Consider the following 19,270-nt stretch of genomic DNA (forward strand, 5'->3'; position numbering starts at 1 on the left):
GGCCCAAGAACAAAGATTATAGCACAAAGATGTGTTACGAGACCACAGTTTCAGATTTACCTGTTTCCATCTTTCCGTCCAGGGCAGCTGGTCCATCAAGCACCAGACTCTTAATCTGCAGGAACTCATCCGGTTCATCTCCTCCTACTACGGTGAAGCCGAAGCCACGTCTGCTCTTCTTCAGCTTGGTGTTAATGAATGTTCCCTTCAGTTCTGCAGGGTTCCTTGTGAAAAATGGCTTCCCTCCTGCAATAAGAAAAGCATTGCACAATTTGTGAGCTATGGGAAAAGGTGAAGGTAAATCTGTTGGCCCCTCAGCATGAGATGATTATACCTCTGTGTATTAAAACAGCAAATCTCAAGAACATTTTAAGTTTCAAGAAGAAGCTGCACTACAAAGTTAACTTACCAACCATAGAGGAGTAATTAAGTAGGCTAAAAAAAAGCAAGATACTGTTGTTGTAAAAACTCGGATTGTCTGTCTGTCTATCCATCCATCCATCCATCCATCCATCCATCCATCGTTCTTTGTCAGTCAACTAACTAACTGTATATCCATCTTAACGCTTTATAGGCCTTAACTACACAGGGTCTAAACCACCTTTTAAAATTTTAATCTGTCAAGCCAACATCCAAGTTTGTGTTGACAAACCTTCCTTGTTTTACATTTTAGCATTGCTCTGTCAGAAAAGAAATTAACACTGTGTACTTCTCAGGATATTTTTGTTAAATAATCATGTTGTGCATTATTATAGTTATTCGGGTAAATGGTCAAATGAATGTTAGTAGATGGATCAGCTGGTTATCAGTCCTAGATCAGAGCAAAAGTGACGTTAGTACAAGATACAAGAGAGAATGAGAGGAGAGAATAGAGGAGTGAGCAGAGAAGAATGGTGTGATCGGCTAGACGAGAGATGATGTGTGATCTGTTCGTGATGGTCTGTCATGTCAGAAGGATCAGAGAAAGCTGCAGAGATACCCTGAGGAGAGACACACTGTACACTGAATGCAAATGGCTGGACATGATAAAGATATATATGAGAGAGGGAATAAATGATAGACAGAGCAACAGAGCTGTCCATAACAGTAAAATCTAAATGCACACAAGCACACAAAACTGCATATGCAATGGGGTCCAAAAGTCTGAGACCACTAGTGAAAATGCATATAATTCTATTTTCTGTTTTAATACAAAATTTTCATTACAAATTATATTAACATAAATATTGAGTGAAAAGAACAGAACAAATAACACTAATTTCAGAAAGTCTTAGAACAGAAATAATGCAAAAGATTTCAATTTTGAATCCCAGACTTTCAATATGGACTTATATAACCCCACACAGTATATAATTCCTGAACGTATCCATATGTATCCTAAACATATTTGATCCAAGATCATTTTTTTCCCAACATACTTGTTCTTTAGTGCATAAGCCTTGGTTGGAATTTAACGTGTCAAATCATTCAGAATATTTTGAAACGACACCATTTCTCTTCATTAATTCAACACATCCTTGACTTTGACCATAAAGCATATTTTGTACGTGACCCTAGAAAGCACCACAGAAATTGAATGAGTGCCCACATTAAGACACCAGAGACATGGCAAATGGTGTGAGGGATAACGCAAAATTCTTCACTTAAAAAGAGTGTTTGCTAATCTTTAAACAAGTAGCTTATCATTGGGTGTTCAAACAATACAGGGACGGAAAAGACATAGAACTGAGGGAAGGAAGATTTGGAAAAAGTGAGTGAATAGTGAATGTCCACAGAGGAATACGCCACGTACGGGTGTGTATGTGTTTGTGTTACAAACAAAAAAGGAGGCAACACATACGTTTAGCCACCAGTTGGGGTGGTAGTGGAGGGGCGGTGCCGGGGTCTCTGTAAGTCTCTTGGTGGTTAGCAGCATAGCTCGCTAGCGGTGGTCCTGAAGAATGCTCCTCTATCCATTCTGAAAGAGTGAAGGATGCACTTCCTTTTTGTGTGTTTCTCAAGTCAGTCGCACTTCCTGCCTACTCAAACTAATACTGAGGCTGTGCAACCACCAGCTTTAGACCTTTACAGCCCCCTACGGTGTCCTAACTTTCTCTGTGTAAAACTTGCATATTGTCAGTACTGTAACACAATCAGTGGCAGAATGAAATACTTGAACTTGAGGGTGAAGAAGTTATTAGGTAATCAAGAAAGCAATTTTCAGCTGAGTTGGCTGGGAACAAGACCAAGGCAACCTGCATTTCAGTAGAACTTTCTAGACCGTTTATAGAATGAGGTGCGACTCAAGCAGCCATGAAAGTCAACGTGAGCTCATAATCAACCCTATTCCCTTTCATAAAGAGAAAGTAACAAACCTGTATGATTTTCAGAATCAGAATCAGTTTATTGGCCAAGTGTTCTCACACACACAAGGAATTTGTTGGGGCAGTGGAAATTTCTTTCTTCTGTGGAAAATTAAAGAAGATTTTTTGGTAACACTTTATTTTACAGTGTCCTTGTTACATATGTTACATGTACTTACCATAGTAATAACAGTAAATTATGCATAATTTACCCTACCCTAATCCTATAGTAAGTACATGTAGTTGTTTAATATTACTCAGTACTTAAATACGGCACTATTTTAAATACGGTATAATAAATATATAATTACACTATAACAATGACACCTTAAATGACACCTTAAAATAAAGTGTAACCGATTTTTTTAGATATTTATTTTCCTTTTGTGGAAGTCAATGGTCACCAAAACTGTATGGTTACCAATATTCTTCAAAATATCTTCTTTTTGTTTGGAAAGACATGATTTTTGTAAATGAAGACAGAATTAAAAATTTTGGGTGAACTATCCCTTTAAATAAGAAAGAAAGAAAGAAAGAAAGAAAGAAAGAAAGAAAGGAAGGAAGGAAGGAAGGAAGGAAGGAAGGAAGGAAGGAAGGAAGGAAGGAAGAAAGAAAGAAAGAAAGAAAGAAAGAAAGAAAGAAAGAAAGAAAGAAAGAAAGAAAGAAAGAAAGAAATGAATGTTTAAACTTGGATGTTTAAGTCTTTTCAACTTAAATTACATTAAACTGACTTAAACAAATGAGCCGTTATCTTGTATAACGTATAAAGATATATAAAGTTATATAAAAAGTTGCTTAACTTATTTTGATGAGTGAAAGCAATGTAAAAACATATGTCATAACTTATTAATCTTATAATTTTTTACAGTATGGGGTTGATTATGAGTTCATGTTGACTACTTCTTTTGTTTCAATCGAAAAATGTCATATTATGGAAGTAAAATGGGTTGCAATTAGCATTTCATATTGACTTCAATACCGTTTGCTCCTGGTAATTAACTGGGAAAATCCTGATTTATATACATAATACAAAACAAGATTTAAAAAAATAAAATAATTATATATATATATATATATATATATATATATATATATATATATATATATATATATATATATATATATGTATGTATGTACAGTATTACAAAAAGGACCACAACAAATACATTTATTCATCAAAATGCATGAAGTCATGTGTCGACTTCTCTTCAATACTAAATAAATATACATTTTCCAAAAAAAAACTAAAGCAGTTTTTGAATAATTGAATACATTAAAAACTAAAGCCATGTGATGATTAACAGTTCCCAAAACCAAAGCGTCAACAAAACTCTAAATGACAAACATGGACAATCACAAACTTATAGGAAAAGAAAGAAATGGTGGCATGTTTAGCCTTAAACGAACCTTGGATATACCGCTCACCTTCAGCGGGCTGAGACTGCTCCAGTTGCTTCTTCCTTTTAGCCTCCAGAATTGGGTTCTCATACTGCGTCTTCCTGTTAATATGGCTGGGAGGTAGAGAGAGAGGTAGAGAGAGAGAGAGAGAGAGAGAGAGAGAGAGAGAGAGAGAGAGAGAGAGAGAGAGAGAGAGGTGATGTAGATGAGTTAGCAGAGGACACAGTCAATAACAGAGCCAGAGGGAGAAATAGGAATTAGAATGAGAGGGCAGGTAAAGGTTGAGCAGAAGGAGAGCAGGTAAGTGGATGAGAAATAAAATGAATTAATTCAGAGAAAAGGCAATAAAGATGGCTTAAACTATGGCTGAAGGCCTCTGCATTCATTTAAAATTGAGCAAAAAAGTATGCTATTCTCTCTCATCTTATGTGCTTAAGAGCAAAATCTGAGCTAGGCAAGCTCAACAAACATGAATCAAAAGCCAAAAATAAAACCCCATCACCACATTTACCAAAAAAATACAGATCGCACCCAGCTGCGATCCAGGCTAGTTTCCAAAAGGCCTGTGCAATTTACTAGGCAAATACTGCTCAAAACATACATAAACATCTCCAAAGACAAAAAACGAAAGGTTTCCTGCCTCGGAGGTATTGCTTTGAAACAACATCAAAACATATGAATGCATTCATATTTATACGCTACAAACCCAAGGGTCCCCCTGAAGTGGAGGGAGAGAGAAAGAGAGAGAGAGAGAGACAGAGAGAGAACAAGATTTCAAAATGGTAACAGTAACAAAGGGTGTGTACAGCCGAAATGGAACAGGCACAATCGGAGGGATGCCAGCAGTCTCTTTTATGCTTCAGGGTGATGTCATATATTAAAGATGATTTGAAGGTAATATTGATGAGTCACTTACTCAACATAATACACCCCATACACTGGATCATCGATCTTCTCCCAGCCTGTTGGCAGCTCTGGAAAAGGAGCAAAACAGAAGAAATGTTCAGCTCATTATAACTCATTTAATAAGGCTTTTATCAAATACTTTGTCATTTGATGTCTTGATTTTTCGACCAATTAAAATTCAAGAGGCTTCAAACTAACAAGCCGGATATTTTAAAACTATAATGACCATGTCGAGCAGATTATATAATTATAGCATGCAAATTGAATCTTAAATGCATTTGTCTGTTGTTGTTTTTTTTACATTTACACAACTGCACTACAAAATGTATGATTCTGATTGGTTGTCAGATGTTCTAAGTTATTGGTTATTGTCATACACTTTACTAAATCACTGAACTATTTCAGTGACGTCAAAGAGCCGTATTGTCTACCACAACAATATAAAAGAACTATAAAAAAAATGATTTCTCTGTCTCTGTTTCCAATAATGGCTTGAGAACAACCCCCCGCTGTTGAAGTGATGCTTCTGAATCAGTAACAGAGACTTGGTTGACTCATTCAAACTAGTAATAACGGCTTGATGCTGAATCAGTGTTCTACACTCAAATGCATTAAAGGATTAAAACATTAAAAATGTTTAAGATAAGCACATGTACATGAGGAAAACCATGGTAAAATGAAGAATAATTGATAAATGGAACACATACTTTTTTAAAGTAATGCACATTCTGCTTGCTGCGGAAGCACTACCACCATTTTCAATAATTCAAAAGTCATAAATTCTTTTGTGCTGACTGGATGATTCCCATCTCAATGTAATAAAAACATTGCTTCATATCCGAGAATCCGTATTAACTGAAACATCAGACTAAAGACGCAGAATACGCTGTTAACAGGATGAAGTTTGTATACAGGTCTGCCATTTGTCTTCAGGCACAGGCCCTGACAAAAATATTCTGTGTGATATTTACATAAAAAGCAAATGTATTCCCCATCATTTCCAAATCTCTTGCCCTGCAAACAACAAAAATGCGAACAGCTCTGAAAATTTCAGGCAAAGGTTGACAAGTGTACAAAAACAACAGAAGATTTCAGAGATTTGATCGTGACGCTGTTAAAATATACACTCCATGTCTTCTCTAGAGTAACGGAATAATCATAAAAAGGCTCTGCTGCATTTGACATTGAAATGTGCTTTCATGCATTTGAAAATATTGCTTTTTTTACCATAGCAACCCCTATTTAGGCAGAAATGTTGTAGTACCAGGGACACAGAGCTGTATTAGCATAGTGCCTGGCTGCCTGCAGCACACAGGAAACTCGTCATCACACCCACCATAGAAAAGTTCTATATTGTGTGTGTGTGTGCGCAACAAAGCAAGAACTCATTATCTTTTCCATGCAGCAGCAGCAAATAAGACAGTCTCCTGTACTGTCCTAATGAAATTATAAATGTCAACAAACACTAATTACTTACAAATAACGATCTAACGGTGAGCGATTCTCTCAGCAGCCTCTGACTCATACATCTTCACTCCTCCTGATCTTTCATGAGTTTCCCATAATTAATCAACGAGTGTTTTTGGGTGTTGGGTGAAATTTACGCCATTTTGTGCAGCTGTGTAATAGACAAGCTGTCACAAAATCATTGCTATGCTGGATAAAGGTGAAGCGTGCAATTTTTCCATTGTCAAAATAATTGAAAAGGCTTAGAAAATTAATATAACTAATCTATTTTGTAGCTTGATTTACCCAAAAAGTGTAAGCACTGGGATTCTCTGGTGCTTTCAAAACATTAGTTTTGTCCCGAACACTGTAAAAAGTGAACAGTTGGATCAACTTAAAAAAATTACTTCAATTGGTAACACCTAAAGAAATTAAGTTTTCTCAACTTAAATTATCACATTTTATCGTGAAAAACGTGATAATTTAAGTTGAGAAAACTTAATTTCTTTAGGTGTTACCAATTGAAGTAATTTTTTTAAGTTGATCCAACTGTTCACTTTTTACAGTGAATGACATACTACACACTATGCACTATGTACTCTACTATCTAGTGTATAAATGTTATAAGTTTATATTTGTCATCCAGCACTGGTGTCAGAATCATCAGGGTATCTGAAGTGCACTTTTTCTTTACGAAATTTGCAGTGTTAACTAACTACTCACTATTTTTACTACAAAACGGCATAGAATAGTGTGTAAATATGCAAACTGGGACACACCTATTGATCTGATCATTTGGAGGTTCAGACCAGACTAGCATAGCAACAGAGGCAACCAATGGCATGATTTGGGGGCGTGGTTATGTGTTTGTCTGGCCAATAGCAGCAAGGGGGTGTGTTTGTGGAAACCTGTTTGAAACCATTATTATTTTTGCAACTAGACTTTAAAATAAGGTCCCGTTACTTAACGTTAGTTAATGAATTAACAAACAATGAGCAATACATTTATTAAAGTATTTATTAATGTTTGTTAACGTAATAAAAATACAACTGGTCACTGTTAATTCATGTTAGCTCAGGTCCATTAAATAATATTAACAGATACAAAAGGTAACTAATGTGGTTAACCAATGTTAACAAATTAAACCTTATTGTAAAGTGTTTCTTTTTAATATAATTTGTTATGAGAAATTTGAATTTCACCCAACAATATATAATTTATAAATTACTATATATATATATATATATATATTTTTTTTTTTTTTTTTTTTTTTTGTGAAGAAGAAAGCCTAAACGCCTACCAATAGCAACTGCTCTACAGTGCGTCCTGTCCTTCCCCCACATCATTACTGCGACTCTACTGACAAATTGGCCATTAATCTGTTTGCATCCCATCATCCCTCTCTACAGGATCAAGCCTCTACTGTGTGACTGGATACTCTCGTACCTACTGCCCACATCCCGCAGTCACGGCATCAATTTAATGGCTCCGATTTCTCAAATCAATAGCTATTGACCGTGCTCTTCCAATCAGCCCGGACACAAACACAGGCCTCCTCAAGGCCACTGCCTGCATCACCCAATCCGTTACTAATGATGAATCAGCCCTTCAATTACAAAGGCACACTGAACAGCAGAGAGAGCTCTGCGTGCTGCGTGCTCTGGCGATGGTAAAACTGATTAAAGCAACAAATTATTCAATGATTTGACTGCCACTGTTAGCTCGACATAATAGTTTTGGATCTCTTGAGCTATTTGCATGCATAATGAAAACGGAACCACTCCCAGCTGCGAGAGTCCTGAGTTAAACTCCAAACGCTTCAACGGTAGAAATAGTAACAATGAATATTTCATATCATGCAGTGCCAATGACAACACAAATGAACCTTGTTTAAAAAGTAATGAAATGCGTTTTACGGTCATCCCAAAATGAATACCAAAGAACTAGATGACAGCAGTACTGAAACATGGCGGTGCATTGTGGGTAAACGTTGCCCTTTGCACTGATCAACTGTAAGGTCTGTTTTTATAATCAGTTTCAGGATTTGAGCGGAAAGAAACCTAGTCCCAAAGCAGCACAGAAGGATCTATCTACCCCACAAACATACAGCTTGCATATGTCTTGCAACATGCATATGTCTACAGGTTTAAAAAGAAATTTTCCCTATGGAATTGTGGCCTACCTAGCTCATTGTCCAGCTCCTCTGTATGTACCCCTTCTGCACGAGAGGGAGTAAAAGGGGAGCAGGTGTGCAAAGTGGGGCGAGAGAAAGAGGGGAAGGGTGTCAGAGAGGCAGAGAGGGTTAGTTGATAATACAAAGCAAAATTACAGCTCAAAGCCTTACAATTAAGCCACCATATTACATAAGCAGTGGAAATGTTTCATTAGTGGCATTTATTAATAGCAAAATGATCTGGATTGTGTGAGAATCATTGTGAATTATTGTGTGAGATCTGAAATCATATTTGGCATAATCATAAAACCGCTCTGGAAATCATTCCAGATTCCACCACACAGGGAAATTGGCTTTAGAGGTTCATTATTTGTTTGTGTGAGGAGATTCAATACAATCCAGACACTCCTTGTATTATATCAGCTGCCTGTCACATGGTGAGAGTGTCTGTAAGAAATATGACAGCTCAAGAACGCCATCTACAGGCCATCACGAGATTACAATGGACAATATGAGGCACTTTTGTGCATGAGCCTGATTAATAAAACTGAATGTGACAGATATTATTTAAAATGTTAGATTTTCTACATTAAAAGCATATGAACAACACCAGAAAAACACTCATAAGCAAGCGTTATGAATGCATAATCTAAAAAGCACACCATGAAACTGATATTTGCACAAGGAAACCAGACAAAAATTCAACCACACGTCCATACCATCATCTTCACATTCCTCCAGGGGCTTTTGAGGTTTGTCCAGGCATCGGGGGTCTATCCAGGATGTTGTCTTTGTGTTGTGGCTAAGAATAGAAGCAGAACACAGACAGTGAGGCATTGTTCTAAGAGATGCCTTCAGAACAACATCCTGTGGCCTCTTTTCTGCATCCCAGAAGGCAGGAAAACATATACTAAAGATATCACAATGTTTGATACTTCCTGCCTTGATATCTGAAAAAACGCCAGAAGCAATTTCTAAACTTAAAATAAGAAACATAAAACCACTGCAACCTAAGATATTTATAGTGCAACCTTTGTCTATACATAAACCTATTTAAATATACTAAAAGTGGTCCCAAGAAATATTTTAAAAAGACAATTAGGTTACAATTAAAAATGTATGTATTTTATTGCATTAGATTCAAAACCTGTCAAGTGGCATCTGCAAACAACTGATCTCCAAACTTTTCTCAGATCTAATTTCAATTCTGTATGGAGGCCAAAATGTGACACTCATTTAATAAATCAGTAAATCTATGTTAAAAAAAATCAACTGACAAAACTACCAAGCAATCAATTATAAAAATGCTGATAAATATATTAAAGAATTCACAGCTTAAAAAATAATAATACGTTCACTAATTATTAAAGTAGAAATAATGATAAAAAATTAAAATATAGTTATTCTAATTTTTGAAAATTAAGATACAGGTGTATGCATTTTTAATTTCTCTATTGATTTTTCTGATTTCCTTATTATTGATAAGATTTTTTTTTTAAATGAAATGAATTTAAACCAATAATTTGAATTGGTTTAAGTCCATTTTTAATTTAAACTTTTTTTCTCATTTATTTTTGCCTTTTTCTTATTCATTTATGTTTTTAATTGATTTTAAAATTGATTTTACTATTTTTAAAAATAATTTATTAATTAATATTATGCCAATATAAGTGCCTTTCAGGAGGACATATAAAATATCATTGCTACTTGATATTTTGTTATATAAAGCAAGCATTCGTGCATTTTTAATGTGTGCAGTGTCCAAAAACTTTTCAAGGCCACTGTAAAAATAAAAGTGTCATGAAGATAGTAGTTGGTTCTTACTCTATAAAGTAGACCTCTCCGTTCTCAGTGTAGGCCATCTCCCAGTTTCCAGGCAGAGGCCCCAGAGGGTCCTCTTCCGTGGGATAGCTGGGGTGTGTGTGTGTATTCTGAGAGCTCTCCGTGGTTGACGCCGAGGTGTTGTTGAGCCCGTAGGGTTGAACGTGATCGCGGGCGTAGGGCCGCACGGAGGGGTGGTCGTCCGGTTCACTCGAGTCTCCTGCATGCACACATAAGATTAGTACACAAAGACAGACCTTCTCAGTTCAACATGAGGCTCTGGATGAGAAATGCATCCCAAATAAATGTGGCAATGTACTTTTGCTAATGCTAATGCTTTGGAGAGTGGCACCAGGCCCCCTCCCTCTCACTTCCTGTAAACTCTGCAGTGATCAAACACTATTCACACTATACTATACACAAATACACATACCGACACATGGTTGTCTGACACTTTCCCACCCACACCAAAAAATGAAAATCACAAACATCCCCTCAAATCAGTAAGAGTGTAAACAATTAAACACTTAACCTTCTTGGAGAGGTGAGGAATCTAAACAAAACGACTCTCAGCTAAATTGCATGGCCCGCCTGACTGAAATAGCTGCTTTAAATTAAACCACTCTTCCAAATTTAAAGGCGTGAACCTGTATGAATAGGACAGCTTATTGCCTATTTTAAATGAAGGGCCCTAGAATTAACTTGGATATTGAACAAAACATGCAATATAAAATATTGTAATTCTCTTGAAGTAAAATATGTGATTACAGCCTGAAGTATGGATTGGAAAAATGTCATAATGCTTACACAAACCAGCTTGTGGGATCAGGAGCAGAAATTGAATGGTTTTCACATTCATCTAGAGTGATTCGATCACAGACCAGACCGTCTGCTGTTTACACCTGGTTGTTACGCGTCTCAAACTTTGTGCTGCGATTATGCGACTACACAATCTTTCAAAAAGTTTGGGGTCAGTAAGATTTTTAATTATTTGCTAATAAATGAATACATGTATTTATATAATTTATAATTTAATGGCGGTAAAGACATTTATTGAATTCAAATAAACGTGTAGAATCCTGAAAGAAATGGATTATGGATTCCACAAAAATATTATTTGTTTTCAACAAATAATCAGAAATGTTTCATGAGCACCAAATAAGCATACAATGTAAAAATGTACTATATGATCAATAAGTTATGACAACATATATTTTTACATTGCTTTAACTCATTAAAATAAGTTACAGTCAGTTTAATGTAATTTAAGTTGAAATGACTTAAACATCCAAGTCGATTGTACTTAAAGAATTTAAGGCAGCAACTTTTTTTTCTTTTCTTTTTTTTTTTTTTACAGCATATTAGAATGATTTCTGAAGGATCATGTGACACTGAAGACTGGAGTAATGATGCTGAAAATTCAGCTTTGCGTCACAGGAATAAATTATATTTCAACAGAAAACAGTTAATTTATTTGCAATAAAATGTATCTGATCTACTACTGATTTTAATGTATTTTTGATCAAACAAATGCAGTGAGCATGAGAGACTTCTTTTAAAAAAACATTACCTAACCCAAACTTTTGAACTGAATCTTACTGCATGTTAATAAAGCACAAAAAAAAAAAAAAAAAATGTTGGCACAAAAGCGCTGCTTCCACATAATACTCCCAATCTCACAGCAAACATGACATTTAGAAAGGAATTCACAATATAACTGTAGTTGTGCAGCTGTATTAACTGAACTTTAGATGTGTAAACCTCCAACTTGAGTGGGAAAATGTCTTTGAAGTAGTTTTAAACCCTTGTTTTAGCATAACTGTTGATTGACAGATGAATAGGCGGTGCTCACTGTTATCCAGTACCCAACAGGATAGATCTACATTTATAATACAATGCAATGTGGACATTTGCATTTTCGACTATTACCAAATACGTTTACAGCAATCGAATCGTATCACAAAAGCGTTGAAACCTGTACTTAGTGCTGCCCACTTGTGATCAGATCACAATAATGTCAATACCTCTGATCGACCAGCAGCAGCTATTGCGTGCAGCAATCCATTTCATAGACAGATGGCTTCTAAGAACAACACAAAATGCAACCCATTCAATACTCTGATACAGAGTGCAAAATTTGGCAGCGCATAACTGTAGGATCAATAAATAAAGACAGGGAGAGTCCATCTTGGTGCTTTCTAACACAAACAAAAACCCTCTGCCACAGCCAGATGGCGCTCTTTCCCCCTTCCTCCCTGAATCGTGATGGCGAAGGAAGAGGAAAGCAACAAAGAGGCATCACTCTTCCCTTCTCCCATGTGCCAGACGGAAACGCAAACACATCGGCTCACTGCTGACCTGTGAAGCTACTGTTCATTTCAGGAACCTCATCATCATCCTCAGTCTCTGTAGGCACTATTCCAGCATTTTGCATCTCATTGTAAGACTTGGTGCGTCGTGGGGTTGACTGCTGGGAACCAGGAAGGCTGTCTTGCAGAGCATCGCCAGTAATCACTGTCCCACTAGGGGGCTGGCTGGGCGGCTTGGGTGTTCCATAATAGTTACCTAGGCAACAAGAGGATATTACCAGCATTCAGAACAGGAGGGTTAAAGGAAATGCAAGACATGATGATGTGGGTTTTTTGCAAATGCTCTATTATGAAAATGACTGCTTGTCTTCATGAAGTTGATGCAACTTTAATGGCAGATAATGGTATCAGTGTGTCTGGACAATCAGGCAGTATTGTTTAAGGGTAATGAGCGTGCACAATGGACAGAGCTGTCTGTCTGAACAAAAGCACTCCACATCATTAAATGAGAGTGATAAATTTAGAATTCAGCCACGTCAGGACGAGTGATCAACCTTAATATTAATTAAGAGATTCATTTTGATTAAAAACAACAGCTGCACAGAGTAGAATGAAAAAAAAGAAAGATGTTAACTATTAACAAGAATGTATTTTGTTACATACATACGTAACATAGCATATATGTTACGTACATCTGAAAATCTGGGATTATAAATTCATAATATTAAAAATATTATAGTTAATAGTTAAACTTTTTAACTATTAACAAGAATGTATTTTGTTCTTACATATCTGAAAATCTGGGATTAAAAATTAATAAAACTATTATATATACAGTGATGCGTGTGTGTATATATAAATTTATATATAAAAAAATATATGTATACACAGGCATACATACATACATACATAGAGTATAAAATTGATTAGTAATAAATAAAATAAAATATACATTTATGGTGTAAAATAAATAAGAATTAAGGTTCTGCACTATTTCAAAGTCACTAATCAAATAAATAAATTTGTGACATTATTAATCTGAAAAATCTAGGATTCAAAATTCTGATTGAAACATGTTAATAAATAATGTTTTAGAATAAAACAAATGTAAAACAAATGTCAAATAGGCCTATGTAAAATAAATAAGAACTAGTAATAAGAATAAGAATAAATAAATAAGAATAAGTAAATTTGATCATGTGATTGTGTAAAAAGGACAGTTTTTTACCATCCCACAATCCACATGTATTGTGAGCTGACCTTGATCTATGAGCACTGCCTTGGTTTAACATAACTAAACCTTTATATTATTTGTATGACTTACAAAACCAAATCCAAAAATCTATGCAATAAATACAATTTCCTACTCTGTTTTTATATGAGAAAATCAGTTTGGTGTTTGTCTTCATGGGAAGGACTCAATAAGAGTAACAATGGTTCTCTGATATAATATATTCTATGATTAGATATTAAAGATAATGTCAATGACATTTCTGTGCTCTAATAAACAAACTTTTCTTGAAAAGATGAAATATCATTTCCATGACCTGTGCTCAGAAAGCACACATTTTAAATTCCATGTTAATTCCAGATTTCCCATAATCACAGGAGTCTATATCATTATTTTTTATTATGATATTTCTATAAAATAAAAGACATTGTATATAAAGGCCAAGCAAAAAGCATGTGTTAAAACTCTATAGATTGCCATTTACCTTCATAAGATCCAATCTCCAACAGTGTCCCACTCTGTTCAAGCTTTAGAAAGTCCTCCACTGACAAAAAATTATAATCTACTCCTGGCACCTCTCCGTCACGAGGACTGCGGGTCGTACCTGTGACAAGCAAAAAAGGAAAGATAACACATAAGATACCGACAACATGAAACTGCTAATTTATGCCCAAAACCACATATACCACCATGTCTATGATTCAGGGCCAACAACAACCACATGCTACAGTCTACAGGCTCCTTGGAAGCCAATCGCTGGGTGTGAATTAAACCGTGAGAGAGAAGCTAAAAGTGAAGATGTTGTAACACCTTGATGATAATTGGTTGTAGGAGAGCAAAGTGTGCCCCCAACCCCCACTGTATTGCTCTAACTACATATTAGATTAAAGTAGCTTTAGCGATCAAAGATTCCATACGGATGCTCTGCCTCCTCTACCACATTCCCTTAGATCCCGTTTACACATATTAAAATCCGTCATGGGGAATGCAATCACAAGTGGTCAGTAATAAATACAGGTGTAAATAGGGTCCAAATGCATCCTAGAGAATGGTAAACGACCAGCTACTGATCTATCAATCAACCATGCACTTAAACGAGAGTTTTAAATAAGGCAGATTTTAATGGATCAATTATGAATGGAAATGTTCATTAAATAAAACATCAATTAAAAACAACTTCAAAACATGTGCCAAGATCTTCTAAATGTAATCTCGCTGTATTCGTGTTGGTTTCGTGTTATTTAAAAACATTTTATGAATAAAGAAAAGTTTCAGTTTAATGACTATAAAAAAATGTGGTGTAACCATCAAGTAAGAAGTAATCACAGATTTTCCTTGCGCTTGAACACGTGTGTGAGATCTTAAGTTTTTAAAAACATTTTTCAAGATGAAGAGCATTTATTACAAATACTACGAATTATTAATTTATAAATATCATGAGTTTTTGGGGAGTTGCACCACATGTCATTTTACAACCTGGACTAACCTAAAAAAATACATAAAATTCATAAAAATGACAAACGATCTGGTATTTTAAGAGACTCTTAATTTTGCCTATTCATATTTTTTTCAAAAGGTTTTGTACTTTTATTGTATGAATTAATAATAAAGGATTATTAATATTACCTAATTAAGGTTTTCTTTTCAAAAATTTTATTCTTTTAATTAGTCTTTTTTTCCCATAATATCAGGTCATTTGTACCACCCTAACATTTCTGATTTATTCCAAAAATATCTAAATGAATTTTAATACAGAAATTAAAAACATGCTCATCATAGAAGAGGTATGTTCAGGTACAAAACAAGAGAGCATCATGTCACTGAACCTAATACTAAGTGTAAACGGGGCCTTGCAAGACGTGTTTCCTTCTTTTCATTTTTCTCCACACATTCTATTTGAATGGACTCTGATAACCCTAGAGCATGTTTATTAGACATCATGATCAATCATAATACCATCCACATACACACACAACGCTTTTACAGATGTGAAGTGCATTTGCCCCTTGCATTGAACCTGTAATCAATATCTCAGCTGTCATAAAGCACATCTTTATCAACACAACTGTATTTGTTTGCACTTGGACACTGGGGTCTTCTGCAGCTATTTGTGATGCTGAAGGTTAAGACGGTGGCCTGACAGTCAACGCGTGTCTCGCACGTTCGTCCTGCTGTGTGCTGTATCTCCCCATCACTTGATGGAGCTGATGAATAGCTGATATAAATAGCACCCCGCGATGGGAGATGTTCTTAGGCAGCCATCTTAGTGACACTGGTGATAAATCAAAGATGTGATGATAACTCCGTTTTCTTAACAACCTTGCTATGTAATATTCTCTTTGGTTTACAGGCTGTGTCTGCAGTGAGTATAGAGTAAAACACAAGCCCGAAAATGGATGCTGTTCAAAGCCTGTGTGTCACTTTAAAAAGGAATCTGGTCTTTTTAGCCATTTCATTTAGATGCAAACATCAATAAAATGTATTTTCGTGTGATTTACAGGATCACAAAAATTCTGAGATGATTCTTAGTTCTTCAAAAACAGCCTATAAATGTTTGAGCATATTTGTCATTTCCATTTCCCCAGCAGTCACAGAATGTCATTTACGTACATTACCATTCAAAAGTTTGGATTAGTAAGTTTTTTTTTAAAGAAATGAATACTTTTATTCAGCAAGGATTCATTAAATTGATCAAAAATGACAGTAAAGACATTTAGAATGATACAAAAATCTCACATAAATGCTGTTCTTTTGAACTTCCTATTCATCAAAGAGTCCTGAAAAAAATATATCACGGTTTCTATAAAAATGTTAAGCAGCAGAACTGTTTTCAACATTGATGATAATATTTCTTGAGCAGCAAATCAGAATATTAGAATGATTTCTGAAGGATCATGTGACACTGAAGACTGGAATAATGATGCTGAAAATTCAGCTTAGCCATTACAGGAATAAATTACATTTCAAAATATATTAAAATAGAATTTTTTAAAAAAAAAATTGTAATAATATTTCACAATATTAATGTTTTACTGTATTTTAGACATAAATACAGCCTTGGTCAGCATAAGAGACTTTTAAAAAAACATTACATAATCTTACCAACCCCAAGCTTTTGAATGCTAGTGTGTATTTATATTAATGCTAATACTGACCTAAAAAGTCATTGACAATTTTGAACGATCTTGAGCCAATTGACTCTGTGTGTCTTGGAACCAACAATACAATATAGTCCCTCCGTCCCTTGTATGACAAACAGATGATCCTATGTGCTATTGGCTGAGCCAGATTCACTAACCAATGGATTACTTATAGCTAAATGCTTAGAGCATCACACATCACCTTTATGCAATGACTCAATCACAGTATTGATGGATAGATGATATATATATATTCATGTTCACTTCACTATTTGAAGCATGCAATGATACACCCTGCTCCTCAGAACAATAAATAGGAATCACAGCACTGTATATACACAACATGCACAAACATAAACCAATGTCACTACTGCAAGCAGGGAAAAAAATATATCCACAAATATATAAATAGCATGGCTGTCACATGATGATATATTTTCTTGTTGCTAGGGACAACCCTTGAATGATTCAATCCCTGAGAGCCTCATCTCTGATTTCTGAGGCAATCAAACAATTTCATATCACACACTATTGCCTATGGAAATCTTCTTCGTTTCATTTCTTGTGTTCAGTCCGTTGAGGTCAGACGTGAGAAAAAATATGAACACACTGGAGAGTTGATTCATTGTAGAAATCGAAGTTGTACTTCTAATTGAAAAAGCTACTTGTTTTAACCCTTAAACGCATATCTCAGCTCTTTAGTGACGGGACATCTTTCACTACCCTCCTCCTCATTTATTTTTTTTAAAGTTAGACATCAACCATCTTAGTATTCCACAATCAATTCATTATATACAATATAACAAGAAAAAACGAGTAATATTATAAAAGAAGTATATTTTTTTCTGCACAACAATAATTTAATCTTTGATGACTGAATAAGTGCAATTCACCTGAAAGGATGTTTCACTGATAGTTACCATAGGCAGAAAACAAAAGAATAGGAAGAATCATCAGCAAAACTTGAAATGCCTCAGTGATTTACTGCAGAGCAAGTACTGTGCGCAAATATTAGTGTCACTGTCACTTGATGGTAAAGAAGCTGTCAGCGATCAAAATATTTATTTTGAAGATTTTGAAAATGATAGTGCAAATAAACAACAAAAACATTTAGAAACAAAAATCTGCAACCGCTATCGGAATCTACGATCGGAATCTGCCATGAAAAATCATGATCGGTGCATCCCTAACTGTCATCATTTACTCTGCCTCAAGTCGCACCAAACATGTATGACTTTCTCTTCAGTGGAACATTACAACATGTATCATCTTTTATGTTTTGGATGAACTGTTTCAATCATTATGGCATGCAGGGAGATGTACACATTTAAAGAGACAGTTCATCCAGAGAAAGAGAAAGTCATACATGTTTGGTGTGACTTGAAAAGTTTGGTACGACTTGGTGCGACAGAAAAAGCCACGTGGGGAATTTTCGTTCCATATTTCTAACACCAGCCAATGAATAAAAACTCTGACTTCACTAATATTGACTGAAAATTCCCCACACAGGCTTTTTCTGTGGAATTTTAATATCATCAATTCAACATCCTATTCGGTACCTCAGTTCCATGACTTTTCTAGTCATTTCTTTTTTTCAATCATTTAAATAAAATTGACAAATTTATTGAAAAAATAAATAAAAATAATAAATCTACTCAAAAAACTATTTTCTTACAAATCAAACAATGTTGTCTATCTTACATAATAAAAAATACTATGTATTACAAAAACAAAACTACAAAAATGTACACTAATGTTCAAAGTTTAGGGTCGGTAAGATTTTTTTAAATGTTTTTGAAAGTCTCTTATGCTCACCAAAGCTGAATTTTGATCAAAATTACAATATAAACAGTAATATTGTGAAATATTATTACAATTTAAAATAGCTGTCTTCTATTTGAATATATTCCTGTGATGGTAAAGCTGAATTTTCAGCATCATTACTCCAGTCTTCAGTGTCACATGATCCTTCAGAAATCATGCTGATTTGGTGCTCAAGAAACATCTTATCAATGTTGAAAACAGTTGTGCTGCTCAACTTTTCTTTTTTGTGTGTGGAAACCGTGGTGCATTTTTTTCAGGAAATATAAATATTTTATAACATTATGTCTTCACTGTCACTTTTCATCAATTGAATGCATCGCTGGTAAATAAAGGTATACATTTCTTTTAATATATCTTACTGACCCCAAAACTTGTGCATGGTACTGCATTGTTTACTACAGAAATGTCCACAATTTTATATCATGTTATTAATATTTTATTTATCTACATTACTTGCACACAATGTAAATTCCTTGATATTTCCAGATTTTCCATGACTGTGTAAACCTTGATTTCAGCTGTGAATGGCCTTAAATATCCCTGGGTGTACATGTGATATAAGGACACTGTGTTTAGCAAGAGTAAATTACAGTATAGAGTACAGTACACTTCTCTTTACAGACTTTTTTTTCTTTTTTTTTTTTTCCAAACAAAGACGACAACAGACCTTGATGCTGCTG

The 19,270-nt window shown here is 35.0% G+C and overlaps 1 protein-coding gene across 17 annotated transcripts in view; it reads right to left on the minus strand.

Moving 5' to 3' along the window:
• The window catches only part of magi1b (membrane associated guanylate kinase, WW and PDZ domain containing 1b), a 132,830-nt gene that overhangs the window by 33,412 nt on the left and 80,148 nt on the right, over window positions 1-19,270 (minus strand). For 8 of the 17 annotated variants that reach the window (XM_084101116.1, XM_084101112.1, XM_084101115.1 and 5 more), the window contains 9 exons: window positions 14,111-14,230; window positions 12,445-12,651; window positions 10,090-10,306; window positions 8,985-9,067; window positions 8,275-8,310; window positions 4,657-4,714; window positions 3,750-3,853; window positions 1,841-1,957; window positions 61-246 (listed from right to left, as the gene is read on the minus strand). In XM_084101116.1, the coding sequence (XP_083957242.1) occupies window positions 61-246; window positions 1,841-1,957; window positions 3,750-3,853; window positions 4,657-4,714; window positions 8,275-8,310; window positions 8,985-9,067; window positions 10,090-10,306; window positions 12,445-12,651; window positions 14,111-14,230 (1,128 nt within the window). The remainder of the gene's footprint in view (window positions 1-60; window positions 247-1,840; window positions 1,958-3,749; window positions 3,854-4,656; window positions 4,715-8,274; window positions 8,311-8,984; window positions 9,068-10,089; window positions 10,307-12,444; window positions 12,652-14,110; window positions 14,231-19,270) is intronic. The other 9 variants (XM_084101118.1, XM_084101113.1, XM_084101109.1 and 6 more) reach the window with 4 other exon arrangements.

Source organism: Abramis brama (genome assembly GCF_963993115.1).
Source record: "Abramis brama genome assembly, chromosome: 23".
NCBI lineage: Eukaryota > Metazoa > Chordata > Actinopteri > Cypriniformes > Leuciscidae > Abramis > Abramis brama.